Here is a 15,509-nt window from a genome sequence, read left to right as displayed (position 1 = left end):
TCTCACATTGATGGGATGAGACTGTGGGACCCGCTTCTTAGCCTTGTTTGCTGCAGCCCCAAGTTCAGCAAGGTTACTGTCAACACAGGGTGTGTAGAGTTGACTCTGGGGAGCCTCCAGGGCTCGGGGCAGCCCACACTCATTCTGGAAGTCAGGTTCAATATACCCAGCAGGTAAACTGAGGGCTGTGAAATAGTAGACTTTTATTACTAAAGAAATAAAATGCATTCTTAGAATACCTGTATTCTAATTATGAATATATTCCTATTACTAGAGTAATCTTGACTTTAGGGCAAAAGGCAAGGCTGGATACCAGAGGACAGACTAGGCCAAGTCTGGGGTGGATGCTGGATGTGAGGCTGGGCACTTCTGCCGTGGAGGACAGAGCTGTGTTTCTCCTGTGGGAAAAACACACCACGGTCTTTTTGTTCCTTTTGCTTTTTCCCAGGCCTTGTATTTAACATTTATTTTGCTGGGAGTGATTACACAAAAGGAAAGAAAAATAACTTGGTATTTCATTCTTCTTGATGCCCTAGACCACACCTTGTACATTATCTTTCTGAAAGAATTAAAGAATTAAATTAAGCATTTAAATTTTTTCCTATTTATATATTTGCTTTTGATTTATTTTTGGTTTGGGGCCACACTTGGCAGTACTCAGGATATATTTCTAGCGCTGCTCTCAGGGATCACCTCTAGCAAGTCTCTGGGGGATCTGGGGCTCCAGGGATTAATTCCGGGTCTTCCCTAGCTGCTGTACTATCTCCAGCCCTTACTTCTATATAACATTTTTTTTGTGGGGGGGGGGGTGTTTTGGGCCATACCCAATGATGCTCAGGACTCACTCCTTGTGGTGCCCAGGGAACCATATGGGATGTTGCAAATTGAACCGCATGCAAGACAAATGTCCTACATACTATACTATTGGCCTGTCTCCCATTTCTATTTACTTTATATCTAGTTTATTCCTGGGCAGAGGTGTTTGCTTCTTCAGATTCTTCTGTGAAGTTTTTTTTTTTCTGTGTACCTTCCTTTTTGGGTTGAAGATCAAACTGCTCTTTTTCAGTAAGGATCTTCTCCATGTGGCAAGAGAACCATGAGGATTGGGTCTTGCCACAAGCCCTGTAAGCTATGCTCAGTGACCAGAGGCTCTTCCTTTAAACCCTGCTTTCCTTCTTTCTTTCTTTCTTTCTTTCTTTCTTTCTTTCTTTCTTTCTTTCTTTCTTTCTTTCTTTCTTTCTTTCTTTCTTTCTTTCTTTCTTTCTTTCTTTCTTTCTTTCTTTCTTTCTTTCTTTCTTTCTTTCTTCCTTCCTTCCTTCCTTCCTTCCTTCCTTCCTTCCTTCCTTCCTTCCTTCCTTTCTTTCTTTCTGTCCTTCCTTCCTTCCTTCCTTCTTCCTTCCTTCCTTCCTTCCTTCCTTCCTTCCTTCCTTCCTTCCTTCCTTCCTTCCTTCCTTCCTTCCTTCCTTCCTTCCTTCCTTCCTTCCTTCCTTCCTTCCTTCCTTCCCTCTCTCTCTCTCTCTCTCTCTCTCTTTGTTTATTTGTTTCTTTCTTTATTTCTTTGTTTGTTTGTTTCTTTCTTTATTTCTTTCTGTCTTTGTTTCTTTCTTTATTTTTTTTTGTTTTTTTTTTTGCTTTTTGGGTCACGCCTGGCAGCACTCAGGAGTTACTCCTGGCTCTAAGCTCAGAAATCGCTCCAGGCAGGCTCAGGGGACCATATGGGATGCCGGGATTCGAACCATCGACCTTCTGCATGCAAGGCAAATGCCTTACCTCCATGCTATCTCTCCGGCCCCAAACCCTGCATTTTTTAATTATTAAATTATGACATCTTTATTAACTTTCACATATCTAAATACAAATGTTTAATTCTAGAATCTAGATGAATGGATTTCCTTACTAATATTTTACTTACCACATTTCTACTTTTGTTCTTTTGCTTTAAACCTCTCCAACTGGCTGGTAGTTGTTCCTGTTTATTAATCAAAACCAGCCTGGCTTACACTGAGTCTGTGTTTTTCAGCATGTGCAGCACTCCTTTTGGGCCTCTGATCCCCGCCAGTGCCACCATTGTCATACAAGATGAGCACACATGGCTTCTGCAGAATGACAGCCCTCAGAAACTTGGTGGCTTTTCATATATGCACAGTCTTGTCCCAAGCACTTTCCCAAGTGTCCTTAAAGAGAACATAAAAGTTTGAGTCTCGGGGCCGGAGAGATAGCATGGAAGTAGGGTGTTTGCCTTGCATGCAGAGGTATGGTGGTTCGAATCCTGGCATCCCATATGGTTCCCCATCCTGCCAGGAGCAATTTCTCTGCGTAGAACCAGAGCGTTTTTGGGTGTGACCCAAAAATCAATTGGCCTGATTTCACAGGATTTTTCAAGTTAAGCAAATAATGCAGCATCTTGGGACCACTTAGGATTGCTATAACTTTTAAGTGTGGTCAGACCCTCTCACCACAATTCCCCATCAGTATACCCAGGTGCATGCTGTCAGCACCACCACACATACAAAGCCTGAGGTTCCTCAATGCCATCTATGAAATGCTGTGGTCATTGCATTTGTCTTATACACATTCCGTCCTCTGCTTTAGTTTGACTGTAGGTTATGTGAAATGCTAAACACAGTATACATGCAATGTGGAGAGGAGTAATGCCCTATTATATTAGTGTAGAACCATAAGAAAACCAATACATGTTTAGTGTAGATACGACCACTGCAGGCCCAAGTCTGGAATATGGATTTTCCGCCTGGGTTGATTAGATCTGCAGGAGCAGAAATCTGGGACACAGAGACAGAGCTTCACCTCTTATGAAAAGGCCAGTTAGGAAGCGGTTCTTTCTCTCAGCTGAATTTCCAAAGTGTGTGATGTTCATCTCTTTTTTGTTTCTGCCCCTCGTCAGCTGTGGGTGAACATCGTGAACGGGGATGTGCAAGATGCCACCCGCTCGGACTTGTACGAGTATGTCATTGATTTTCTCACCTATACCTCGGACCAGGAGCTTGTGTGGAAGTATGCCGACTGGGTCTTACAGAAGAGCCAGGAGGTGAGTGCGCTATGAGCATGTCCTTACCGGGGGCATGAGCAGGCAGCTGGCGAGGACAGACAGGGACTGGAACTTCAGTGGAAAGTCTGGCCGTGCTATAGCTCCCTGCCTCCTCTGACTCCTCTGAGCACTCCTTCCCCTCCCCCCATGCTCCCCACCCCCATGCTCTTCCATTCTGGCTCTCAGCATTTCTCTGTTTCAGTGCTTATTATTGGGCATTCATTGTCAGGGGCACAGAACTTTGGCCCTTTGGTTTTCTTCAAACTGGAACCAGGTTGTTCAATTGTTGAAGACTCTTCCTACTCTTCCATAATGTCTGCAAATGGAAGTTGTGGGGCCCAGAGGAAGAAAGGAGCTAAGGGCTGATTCAGGCCCCTGTGGGAGACTGGGCAGTGTTAGGTATAGGGGCAGCATGCCTAGGCAGAGGGACAGGATATTTGTTAAAACCTTGATGAGAACAGAAGGAAAAAGTTCTCACTGCTGAGAATAGCTGCTTTCCCTAGCAGTCCTCAGGAAAGCCAGGCTCAGCTTTCTGATGCAGGCCCATCGTAATGTCAGAGTTCTGAGGCTCTGAATGTCTTTCTAAAGATGGTTCTCAGTGGAGGAGCATCTCTGTCCTTCTAAAGATGGCTCTAGTGCAAGTGTACCTCTGCCCTTCTGAAGATGGCTCTCATTGCAGTTACCTCTGCCCTTCTTGAGAGGGCTCTTAGTGTGGTGCCATTTCTTCTTGAAGGTCAAGGCTGAGTGCCTTCTGTGCCTTTTATGGACTCATGGCGTTGACTCTGGGCACATATACATAAGCATGTGCTGCCAGGCCTCCACATGCTGGTAACATATAGGCAGGCTGGGCTCTTCCCAGTACCAGTCACTCAGATGTGCTCCCTCTGAAATGTTACAGTAGCCCACAAGTTGGGTGCTGTTTGGAGAGGAGGTAATAGGCCCAGAAAATTTAAGAGAGTTGTCCAAGCTTGTATGGTTGGAAGAGCTAAGTCACTACCTCTCCGGGCACTTGGAACAAAAATCTATTGTATGAGCTGGGCTTTTTTTCTCATCACGGGGCTGGTTAATGAGCACATGAGTGTGTTGTGTGTTCATAGAATGTGGCACATATGTGCCTAGAGGAAAGACAGTGGGGACTTGGGAGAGGACCTTCAACTCTCTTTGGCATGGGAGCAATGCCTGGAAGGTTATTCAGGGACTGGTTTGGGGGGTCTTGTTCAGATCATCCACAAAATCAATGTTAGTGCCCAGAGAATTGAGTTTATCCAGTTTTTTCATTGTTCACTTCATATAACTTGTGTTTCATTGACCATCCACTTTCTTAGGTGAGTAGTTGCTTTGGTGGTCTGATAAAAAACTTCCTGCTAGCAAACCTTCCATCTGCTAATTTCTGGTCCTTTTAAGAGAAAAGCCTCATGGATGTGTGAAGAGGGTGCTTGCAGTTTAATCTGCTTTTGCTGCGCTTTGGTCTTTGTCTGTGCTTCTCACAGTGCTGCATTTCTCTGTCATTACAAGATTTTGACAGCTTTCTTTTCCTAGCTCATGAATGTGCAGTCAGCAGTGACTTAAATGCTTAATGATGAGCTTGCTGCTTTTCTTTCAGGTTGGAGTTAAAGTGTTTACCGGGCGACCCTTGGATGAAGGGCAGAAGAACAGTTTCAATCCCAACGATATCATTACTTGCCTTAACAAATACCCCAAAGCTCTTGTTAAATATCTGGAACATCTAGTCATGGACCAGAGATTGCAGGTGAATATATAGCACAGATGTGGTACCTCGATGCCAAAGGGAAGGGGAGAAACTTCAGAGATGGAGCCAGCTGGCAGTGGATGATAAGGGGGGGGGGGATGTTTAATGGGAAATCAGGATTTGTGGAAGGGACAACAGAGCTTTTCACTCTGTCCTGGTCCATACTGCTTGGGTTTTGTTGTTTTTTTTTTTTTTCTCCTTTCCATCACCTTAAGAGATGAGAGAAGCTGCACCTTCTTTTTGGAGGATGATGCCTAAGTTCTTGGTTGTCCCCTCTTAAAAACAAGATGGGCCCCTTTCCAGTTTTTTGGCTTGTGGAGTTTCCGATTGATTCCCTGAGAAGTGCCGACTGGCCTCGCACAGTTAGATGGCAGGAGCTCCTGCTGCCGGGGCAAACGCTGTGTGTGTGCTTGGGTCTCCTGCAGAGGGAAGAGTTCCACACGCGCCTCGCGCTCCTCTACCTAGATCAGGTTCTGCAGCTCCGGCTCCCGGAGGGCAGCCCCGATGGTAGCCCTGGGGCAGAGGTCCCCGAAGTGCAGAAGAAGCTCCGCCTCCTGCTCCAGAGATCCGACCTCTACAGAGTCCACTATCTGCTTGGTGAGGGGGCACTCTGTGGGGGAGGAGCTGGGAAGAAGGGAGGTCTGAGAACCAGGTTGTGTCCATGGGAGTGGACCACAGTGGCCTGGAGTAGGGCATGCAGCTTCTTGGAAACGCTCTCTGCAAAGGCCTTTCACCAATGGCCCAGCACGATGCTTGTCTGAAGCTAAGAAGCTTGTGTGAGTTTGTGTGTGTATGCATGGACTCTTGAGTGTGTTACTAAGTGCGTGTATGTGTGGTTATAAGTGTGTGTGCAACTATGCCTAACAGTGTGTGAGGGCAACTGCATTTGTAGATTGTTACTCAGTGTATGTGAAGCTGTGAGTGTGTGACTGTATGAATAGTGTAAGGGTAAGTGTAAGTGTACATATAAATGGCTGTGACCGACTATGAGTAAGTGTGTGACTATTTGAGTGTGTGACTAAGTGTGTGTTTGGCTGCAGAGTGGGGCTCGAATTCAGACTGGGAAGGCGAATGTTGTGCCAGCTTGAGTGGGTTGGGTGACGGCCCCTGGGGGCCAGCATGGGGTGAAACTGGTGGGCCCCCAAACCAGGCACGCCTCTAACAGGCCTGTGTACGCAGATCGGGTGCGCGGGGCCGGGCTGCCGCTGGAGCGTGCCATCCTGCACGGAAAACTGGAGGAGCACGACGAGGCTCTGCGCATCCTGGTGCTGGAGCTGCAGGACTTCGCAGCGGCCGAGGACTACTGCATGTGGCGCTCCGAGGGCCGCGACCCAGCCTACCGCCGCCGCCTCTTCCACTCCCTGCTCAGCCTCTACCTGAGCTCCGAGCTGCCTGTGGCTGCCACCGACCTCCTGAACCGCCACGCGGCCGAGTTCGACGCGGCGCAGGTGCTGCCGCTGCTGCCGGGAGCCTGGTCGGTGCAGTTGCTCTGCCCGTTCCTCACGGGCGCTGTCAGGGACAGCGTGCATGGCGGCAGGAGTGCGCAGGTCGCTGTGGGCCTCGCCCGCTCCGAAAACCGACTCTACAAGTACGAGAAGGTGAGGGGCACCTTGCTGGGAACATGTTCTTTCTCAATTGCTTTCAGCGAGGCCTCAGGAGTGCCGAATGAATATCCCAGCTCCCCATGGAGACCAAGGGCACAGACTAATATGTGCCATCTTTTGACCTTTCTCTTTGCACTTCAAACGACATACACGTGGCCAGAGTAGCCCCAACCACTCACCCAGGTGTTCCCTCCCCTCCACCATTGTCCGAGGGTCTCTCCGCACCCTCCTCGCCCTATTGTAGGCTCCTCCTGAAGATCAGCTCTCAGTTTCTGTTGCCTTTGGGCCTTCATTCCTGCCCTGTTCTGTTTCTTTATGGCCCCATATCAGAGAGATCATCTGTTTCTTTTTTTTTTTTTTTTGCAGATGAAGCTGAAAGGAAGCTCAGTGTGGCTCTCAGACAAAAAGCTTTGCCAGCTGTGCCAGAATCCTTTTTGTGAGCCCGTGTTTGTTAGATACCCAAATGGTGGCCTCGTACATATGCACTGTGCAGCCAGCAGACACAGGAGCCCCAGTCCCCCCACCCCTGGCCCTCGGACTTGAAGAGGCCCACCAAGGTGCCAAGGGGTCCCACATTCTTCACCGAGCCAACAGGGTGCCGGGAGCAAAGAGTCAGGGTAGGCTGGGCCTGCCAGGATGGAGACATGACACATCCGGGTGCTGGGGACACCCCCAGGACTTGTGTGCTGCTCCACATTGAATGTAAACGTACAGCCCCCAGGGAGACAGCAAGAGCCAAGCCACGGAGCGGAGCCCACTGCTGCCCAGCAGGACATGAACGCTGCTGACCACCCAGGCTCTGCCTCCAGGAGCCCGTTTGTTTGCACTGGAAACATTGGTGGCTAGAGACAAGGCCTCTTCTGGGTGCCTGCCCCCTCCAAGGCTGCCTCTCCCACCAGCCCTGCCTTGCCCATTACATTACACTTTCCTCTGGGAAGTGTTTCACCCCTGTCCTGTACCCAGCTCTCCCCAGTGGGCTGTGGTGCATCTGGCCACCTTGCAGGTGTCCCTGGGGTGGGGACTTGGGAGAACAGCTCCTCTACCGAAGGGAAAGGAAGGGACAAGAACCCTGCTGTCTTGGGCATGGCTGTCCTTCCTCCACCGCCTCATCTACTGACCCCAAACTCCACAGCGAACATGTCTACTCGACATCCTCTCTGTCATCTGTCCTAGTTAGGGAATTAACGTGTTATGTTCTGGAGGGAGGGACTTTTCCTCTTCGTTCAAATCATACCTCCTGTTCCACACTCGGGGAATGAAAAGGGAAATGTTTCGAGCACAAGCACGTGGATCTCAGGAGCATCATGAGCAGGGCACAGGGTAGGGGACAGCTCCCTGGGTCTGTTCCCAAGGCCATCCTGCCCAGCAACCACCATCTGCCCTTTTAGGGAGCCCAGCCTGCAGCCTTACCTCCCAGCACTTTACATGCCTGTTCCCATGGCTCCTGAGGACACAGGAAAATGCCTTTTTGTGCATGCCTGTCCAGGGATTGATTTGTGTTTGTTCAGAAGCCGAAGCTGTCGTTACTTCACTGCCCTCTGAATTTCTTCATTGCGACTTTTGTTTCTATTGGGAACTATTGAGAAAGACGCTGTGTCGTCTGAGTTCATGTTCTCCACCCCACCCCACCCCAACACCCCAGCCTTGGCAAATGAGTGTGGGTTATACAGCGGTGGATGGAATATCCTCTTCATCAGCCTAAGCCTTACTGAGGGGGAAGCACATTATCTATTCTTTGAAAAATGTGTTCCTGTACCAACAATGGTCAACATTCTTCCTTTGGAGACTAAACGGGCCAAGAAGGCAGAGCCATCCATGCGTCCTTTGGTGACCATGTCTCAGTTGTCTGGAGAAGGAATGAAGAAGATTCCCTAGTCTTGACCCACCTGCCCTGTCAGTTGGGCTGACCTTATAAGCTTACTCCAGAATTATCTGTACCCTGTGAATGACTGGGAATGATCGTGTGTTGGTATCCATAATCATTCCAACTTGTGAGTTTGACTTTACACCTCAAAGAACAAAGTAATGCAATATTGCACTTTTTAAGGCACTGTTTCTCTGTCTACGAAATGGGTAAAAATCTTTTAAAAGCCTTGTGATTGCTCATTCCTAACTTGCAGACACAAGTCTTTTTTTTTCCTTCTGAACATTTATCAAATTTTGAAATATTTGTTATCCTTTAAAATAATGGGAATTAAAACTGAACAATTTTCCATCTGTACTGAATCTTACTAACATAAAGAGCAGAATGACACTGGAGAACTGGCGCTTCTGTTCCAAAACCATACCTTTCTCCGACTCCTACTAAATATAAACCTTTTCTCAAATATTTTTGAAGAAATACATGTTTCTTTCTAAAGCCTGCTGTTTTGTGACTGTGCCGTTGAATAAAGCAATTAGAACCATTACTCAGCCCTTTTCCCCCCTCTTTGGCTTCAGTATAACCATTCTCATTAAAACAGCATGAACTGAACTCATCGACATTGATATTCTTGGGCAATAACTGTTTAATTTTCCAAACTGTTCTCCTGCTACTGCCTGTGTGGTATTAGTGGAGGCAGGGACTGCTGGCCTGAGCTCGCAGAGGCCAGCTCGTGCCCATGAACTTGGTGCATTCCCTGCTGACCTCAGGGTCATGGGCTGGACTGCAGTGCTGAAACAATCTGCCTCCCTAACTTTTTTGCTCACTCTCCTACAGAAACTTTTGTCCTTGTAACTTGACTCTTTGCCCCTGGTTGGGTCCCAGATATACAAAATGTACAGATGTAAACATGATGGTTTTATTAAAATTCTTTTAATTATTTGTTTTCTGTCATTTTTCACATATAATCTTGGTAAGACCCCTGGTTTTAACCAAGTTCAAGTTAAACTTAGTTTAAAAGTTTAACTTTTTAAGGTTTAAAGTTAAAAGTTTATAAAATTAAACCTTGACTTCAAGAACCTAATCTAACAGGTTCTAGAACTTGGTCCCTGAACCAACACTTACAAAGGTGACCCCTGGAAGTGCTTTGTTGGCTCTTTTATTGACTGTCTACTTCTGATTTATGGCCCACTGTTTTTCTAAGATTCTAAGACCTGCCATTGGTCACTTCCACCAGTCATGCCCTGAGAATTGGACAAAAAGGATTTCAGATTACTCCAGGCTTTGCCTTTTAGCTAAATAAATACTCCTCCTTGAGACTCTAAGGAATCATTTTGTCCTATTAGTCTCACCTTTTACATTGTACTTCATTTTTTAGAGCCATGTTCAGAACAGATTGTTAAGAAATTTCATCCTGTGGAATGGAGTTCATGGGTCTTATGTTGTTTTGGTCCAGCCTATGTCCCAGCCATGAAAAGCTGTGCATTCCCATAACCAACCCCACTTCTGATCTGTGCTGCTTCTGGCCTGGCTGGTTCTGCTGATTGTGTGTGGGGATCAGGAATAATAGCAGGAGGTTCCATGAGCCTATTTAGGAAGACACGGAAGCGCTGTCTCTTGAGTGATGAGTCCCAGCAAGCCACAGACATCCCTGGCTGGTGCCTCACCAGCCACAAGTGAGAGGAAGCCAGACACCAACTCAACAGGCTGTTCTCAGACTGTGATGTTGCTACTTTCAAAGGATCCTAAAACAGCAGCGCAAATATCTTTATTTCCGTATCATTGTTATCTTTGGTCCATTCGAGGTTAGAAGCAGGCGTGGTTAGACTTGCAAACCTGATTGGAATGGAAGACCCTGGCTTCCATGTGGTGGAGAGGGGAAGGGAGTTCATGGCTGCATTTCCTGTGTGGGTCGGGAGAGATGGGCGCCTGACTTGGTGAAATGAACTGTGATTTGTGGAGGAATAATTAGATATTAACTAACACCCCATTTGCTTGTTGCAGACCTGTCAGCCTTAGCGTTTGAAATGAAAATGTACAAGACTAGACCATATGGACTTGAGGCCCTTTCACCTTCTCCAAAGAACTAAATGCCCGCAGCATCTCTCAGCTTGTTAATACCTTGTTCGGAGATGAGCACTGGAATTAATGAGGCCTGCTTTTCTTTGGCTTGTCGCTGGGGAAAGGCAACAAATAGCTGTAATAAAGTCTGCAGTACAGAGTTGTAAATTAGTTCAATGAGACACATGGCAGGGAGGGCTGAGAAAGCAACATGGAACTCGGCGATTACTTGAGAGGTAAAAGTGTCCACTGAGTCTATGCACAGAAACCAGGTAAGTCCTGTTTTTAGGTCAGTGTGTTGTCCAAGCTGCAGAGGGGTGGTGGTGACACTGAGGGACCTTCTGGCCTTCTAAGAAAGTAGTCTTATGCCAATGATCTACCTGCTCATTAATTTTTTTTTATGAATTTGAAACCTCACCCAGCAGTGTTCAGAGATGAGTCCTGGCTCTATGCTCAGGAGTGACCCTGGCAAGAATCAAGAGACCATGCTGTGCCAAAGATTTGAATCAGAATGGTACTCAGGAATCAGAGAGATAGCATGGAGGTAGGGCATTTGCCTTGCATGCAGAAGGATGGTGGTTCGAATCCCGGCATCCCATATGGTCCCCAGAGCCTCCCAGGAGAGATCTGAATGTAGAGTCAGGAGTAACCCCTGAGCGCTGCCAGGTGTAACCCAAAAACCAAGAAGAAAAAAAAAGGATGCTACCCAGCCTCTTGTACTGTCTCCCACCTCTTGTACTGTCTCCCACCTCCTGTTTATCCCTGGAGCTTGAGGGCAGCATACTTTAAGGCAACTTTGCTCCAGTGATGTGCCTCAGTACCCCTTGAATCACAATCCTGCATCCTGTGCCTTGTTAAATGAGTAGAGCCATCCTGAGCACTGCCCAGTGCATGGGGAGACACCTGGTGCTCTGAGTCCTCAGCAGTGGCCACTTGACCACCAGCCCTGCCTATCGTGTTTCTGACCATGGTGTAGTTTTATTCTCCTGTACCATGGCTGTCCACCTTTCACATCCTCTCTTTCTTGACAGCATGTTATGATTGGTCTCACTGAATTCGGCGCCTGGCAGCAAGAGAGGTAGATCAGCAGCCAATAGGCAGGAAGAAGGGTGTCACCTGGACCAACTGTCTGCCTGCCCCTCATCTCAGCCCCTTTTTAACTCACATGCTCAGGATTTGCCTGTGCCAAGTGGGAGCTCAGCACCCCTCATCTCTGTGGTCACAAATCTCTCATCTGTTTCTCAATATGTTGCTGATTCAAAATTGTTGGCTTATGCTCATGAATAATCTAAAGTGCTAAGCATCTCAGATTAGGATACAAGAGTTGCCACCACCCCCAATTTGTTTGAATTTCTATAGATTATGTCTTTGGTTTCAGTTAATTTACAAGAATATATTCATCGTGGGGCCAGAGAGATAGCATGGAGGTAGTCATTTGCCTTACATGCAGAAGGACGGTGGTTCAAATCCGGGCATTCCATATGGTACCCTGAGCCTGCCAGGAGCGATTTCTGAGCATAGAGCCAGGAGTAACCCCTGAGCGCTGCCAGGTGTGCCCCCCCAAAAAAAGAATATATTAATCGTGTGTGAATAATCATGATTTTCATGGTTTTCTCCCTTCTCTCCACAATTGTGGCTCTATGTAAATATATATTCCTTGTATGTTAGTCTTTTTAGAAGTTCCAGGGAAGTCCTTTTCAACACCTACAAAGCACCAAGTCTTTGGTGTCAGTTTCTGGGATGGTGAGGATTGCCATTCCGAACTTAATGACTGAAACACCAGGAGCAAGAACTAGCCCCTTGGGCCGGGCGGTGGCGCTAAAGGTAAGGTGCCTGCCTTGCCTGCGCAAGCCTTGGACAGACCAAGGTTCGATCCCCCGGTGTCCCATATGGTCCCCCAAGCCAGGAGCAACTTCTGAGCACATAGCCAGGAGTAACCCCTCAGCGTTACCGGGTCTGGCCCAAAAACCAAAAAAAAAAAAAAAAAAAAAGAACTAGCCCCTTTCCACTGGTTCTGAAGCTTCCTCACAGCTCAGAGGGATCTTGATGCTGTTAATTTCTAACATGGCCCTCTCAGTGAGAAGTCCTAGTAATCCTCAGCCAGGGAGATCTCGATATTTGCTGTATTTTGGGGCCACACTTAATGATGGTCAGAGGTGCTCGGGACCTGTGAGATCAAACTGGGTTCAGCTGTATGCAAGGTAAGTGCCTTAAAACCTGTTCTGTGTCTGGTAATAGCCATAGCTACCATGTCAGAGGGAAGAGGGATGTTCTGATACTTGGAATGTCTGTGCACCTTGTGGCCATCACCATCTCTGTTCCTCAATTGCAGTTTCATGTTGCTAATCATTGGAAAATCCTCCCACCCATTTTGTTGTTCATTAGGCGACATCTGGCAGTGCTCAGAACTTATTCCATCTCTGAGGAATCACTTCCCATATGAGGTACTAGGAATAGAATTGGGGTTGGTGTAAACTTTTTATTTTATTTATTTATTTATTTGTTTATTTTGGGGTTTGGGGTCACACCCGGCAGCAGCAGCTCTCAGGAGTTAGTTGTTTCTGGCTCTGCGCTCAGAAGTCACTCCAGGGGGCCAGTGTGGTGGTGCTAGAGGTAAAGTGTCTGCCTTGCCAGCGCTAGCCTAGACAGACCGCCGTTCGATTCCCTGGCGTCCCATATGGTCCCCCAAGGCAGGAGCGACTTCTGAGCGCATAGCCAGGAGTAATCCCTGAGTGTCACCGGGTGTGGCCCAAAAACCAAAAAAAAAAAAAAAAAAAGTCACTCCTGGCAGACTTGGAAGACCAAATAGGATGCCGGGATTCAAACTGGGGTCCATCCCATGTTGGCCACATGCAAGGCAAACACCTTATTGCTGTGCTATTGCTCTGGCCCCAATTTTTTATTTTAAAGTCAATTCATTCTGGCATCAAGCCTTATCAATTTCATTGATATTCATGAAGGGCTGCTTACTTTAGCATTAAAAGTAGTGATTTTTAAAATAAAATTCTTTAATTGAATCATCATGAGATTCATTTACAAAGTTGTTCATTAGTGAGTTTCAGTCATACAATGTCCAACACTCATACTTTCACCAGTGCACATTTCCCACCACTAGTGTCCCATTTTTCTCCCACCCTCCTGCCTTGACTGTGGCAGACATTAATTATTATTCTCTTTTTCTTTTAGACACTAAATTGTTAAGTGACTTTTTTAAAACCTTGATTACTATGTAGAAAAGCTGCTTACGATAGCATTAATAATAGTGATAAATAATATAGCACAGTAGCTAGGATATTTTCCTAGCATGTGGCCCACCTTGGTTCAATCCCCAGCATCCCAAATTATCCCCCCAAGCCTGCCAGGAGTGACTTCTGAGCATAGAGCCAGGAATAACACCTGAGTGCTGCCAGATGTTGCCCAGAAAAGCAAGCAAAAAAGTGACAAATAGAAAACAATAAAAACAGTATTTAAGTAACTTAACTTGTTGTTGAGCCACAAAAATGGAATGCTTTTAAGCCATCAGAAATTAAAACTTTAAATAAAAATAACTAAATTAGGGGCCAGAGAGATAGCAAGGTGGTAAGGCGTTTGCCTTGCATGCAGAAAGATTGTGGTTCGAATCCTGGCATCCCATATGGTCCCCCAAGCCTGCCAAAAGCAATTTCTGAGCATAGAACCAGGAGTAACCCCCTGAGCACTGCTGGGTGTGACCCAAAAACCAAAATAATAATAATAACAATAATAATAATAATAATTAAGCTTAAAGTTCTAGTATAGCCAAATGTGGTCCCCAATAATCAACAAAACTGATAAAAATGATGAACACACACATGGCCAAAGAAATATACTGATGGTAAGGCAGTTTTCTTGTACATAGTGCAGGTTCAGTCCCTGCCATTGCATTTGGTCCACCTAAGTCCCAGCAGGAGTGATTCAGGAGCATAGAGTAGGAGTCAACCCTGAGAACCATAAGATGTGGCCCAGCCAGTAAAACATGTACAATGATATGATTGTCTTAAAAGGATGTCTATAGATTTGTACATAATCAAAAATCTAGAAATTCTTTCATTTTCTTTCTGCCTCTGGATCTCAAAAATATCCAGTTTATTTTGGAAGGTTATAGTGTCCAACGATTTGTCCAATACAAGGTGCATTAAGTATTGAATGCACAATTTTTACCCTCATTTTTATAAGAAGCAGATTACATCTAGTATTGGAGGAAAATAAACTCAAAAGATCTCTCTGGCCCTCTAAAACATTTTTTGTTGTTGTTTTTTGTTTTGGGGGGCCACATCCAGTGATGCTCAGGGGTTACTCCTGGCTATGCACTCAGAAATCGCTCTTGGCTTGAGGGACCATATGGGATGCCAGGGGATTGAACCTTGGTTCATCCTAGGTTAGCGCCGGCAAGGCAGAAAGCTTACCACTCCATGCCACCGCTTCGGCCGCTCTAAAACTTTTTTAAAGATTTTATTCACAAGGATAGAATATTACCATCCTGGGGCTGAAGTCAGCATAGTAAATAAGGCATTTGCTTTGCATGCAGCTGACCTAGGTTCGATTTTGAGCATCTTATATGGTCCCCCAAACCTGCCTGGAGTGATTTCTGAGCACAGAGCCAAAGTGAACCCCTGAGCACCACCAGATGTGGCAAAAAACAATTATATATATATATATATATATATATATATGTATACATATATATATACCATTCTTTTACAGCATCTAAATCTAAACTTTAATTTTTAAATCCTAACTTTAATCTTTTTGCTATTTAGTAATAGTACCTGCTTGTCATGTTGGTTTAGGAATCAGAGAGGAGATGAAGGCAGGAGACCCATAGGCATACCAGAAGGTAAGGTGAAGGTCACATTCAAGGTGATCAAAATGTCTCGTGGTCTTCACCATGAGGGAGGAGCCAAGGGTGCTCGGCAGCCCTGGCCAAGAAGCTCAGCAATGCTCACAGCCCTGAAGGGCAGCTTCTTGATCTCTCTAGTAGACTGGAAAGTCCTAGAGTGGAAGCCCTGGGGAGAAAAACTTTGCTGTTTCTCATCACATTTATCTCTTAATTCTCTTCATGCTCTGAAAGAAAATTAAGCTTTCCACTTTGTCACATGCATTTAGAATTGATCCAGTCTTATTTGTCTCATGTGGTGACTTTAGCAACCCTCTCTTTAGGGTTAAATA

General features: G+C 46.2%; 1 protein-coding gene across 1 annotated transcript in view; it reads left to right on the top strand.

Annotated features, from left to right (window-relative positions):
- TGFBRAP1 (transforming growth factor beta receptor associated protein 1) overlaps nt 1–7,438 on the top strand; it is a 39,868-nt gene extending 32,430 nt beyond the window's left edge. Inside the window, exons 8-12 of the mRNA XM_049784397.1 lie at nt 2,903–3,046; nt 4,650–4,796; nt 5,222–5,393; nt 5,976–6,394; nt 6,767–7,438. Coding sequence (XP_049640354.1) covers nt 2,903–3,046; nt 4,650–4,796; nt 5,222–5,393; nt 5,976–6,394; nt 6,767–6,943 — 1,059 coding nt within the window. The 3' untranslated portion in view covers nt 6,944–7,438. The remainder of the gene's footprint in view (nt 1–2,902; nt 3,047–4,649; nt 4,797–5,221; nt 5,394–5,975; nt 6,395–6,766) is intronic.
- Nucleotides 7,439–15,509: the final 8,071 nt, after the last annotated feature.

Source organism: Suncus etruscus, chromosome 12, assembly GCF_024139225.1.
Source record: "Suncus etruscus isolate mSunEtr1 chromosome 12, mSunEtr1.pri.cur, whole genome shotgun sequence".
In the NCBI taxonomy this organism is placed as follows: domain Eukaryota; kingdom Metazoa; phylum Chordata; class Mammalia; order Eulipotyphla; family Soricidae; genus Suncus; species Suncus etruscus.
The sequence above is the reverse complement of the archived record's forward strand: the minus strand, read 5'-3'. Positions and strand labels throughout refer to the sequence as shown.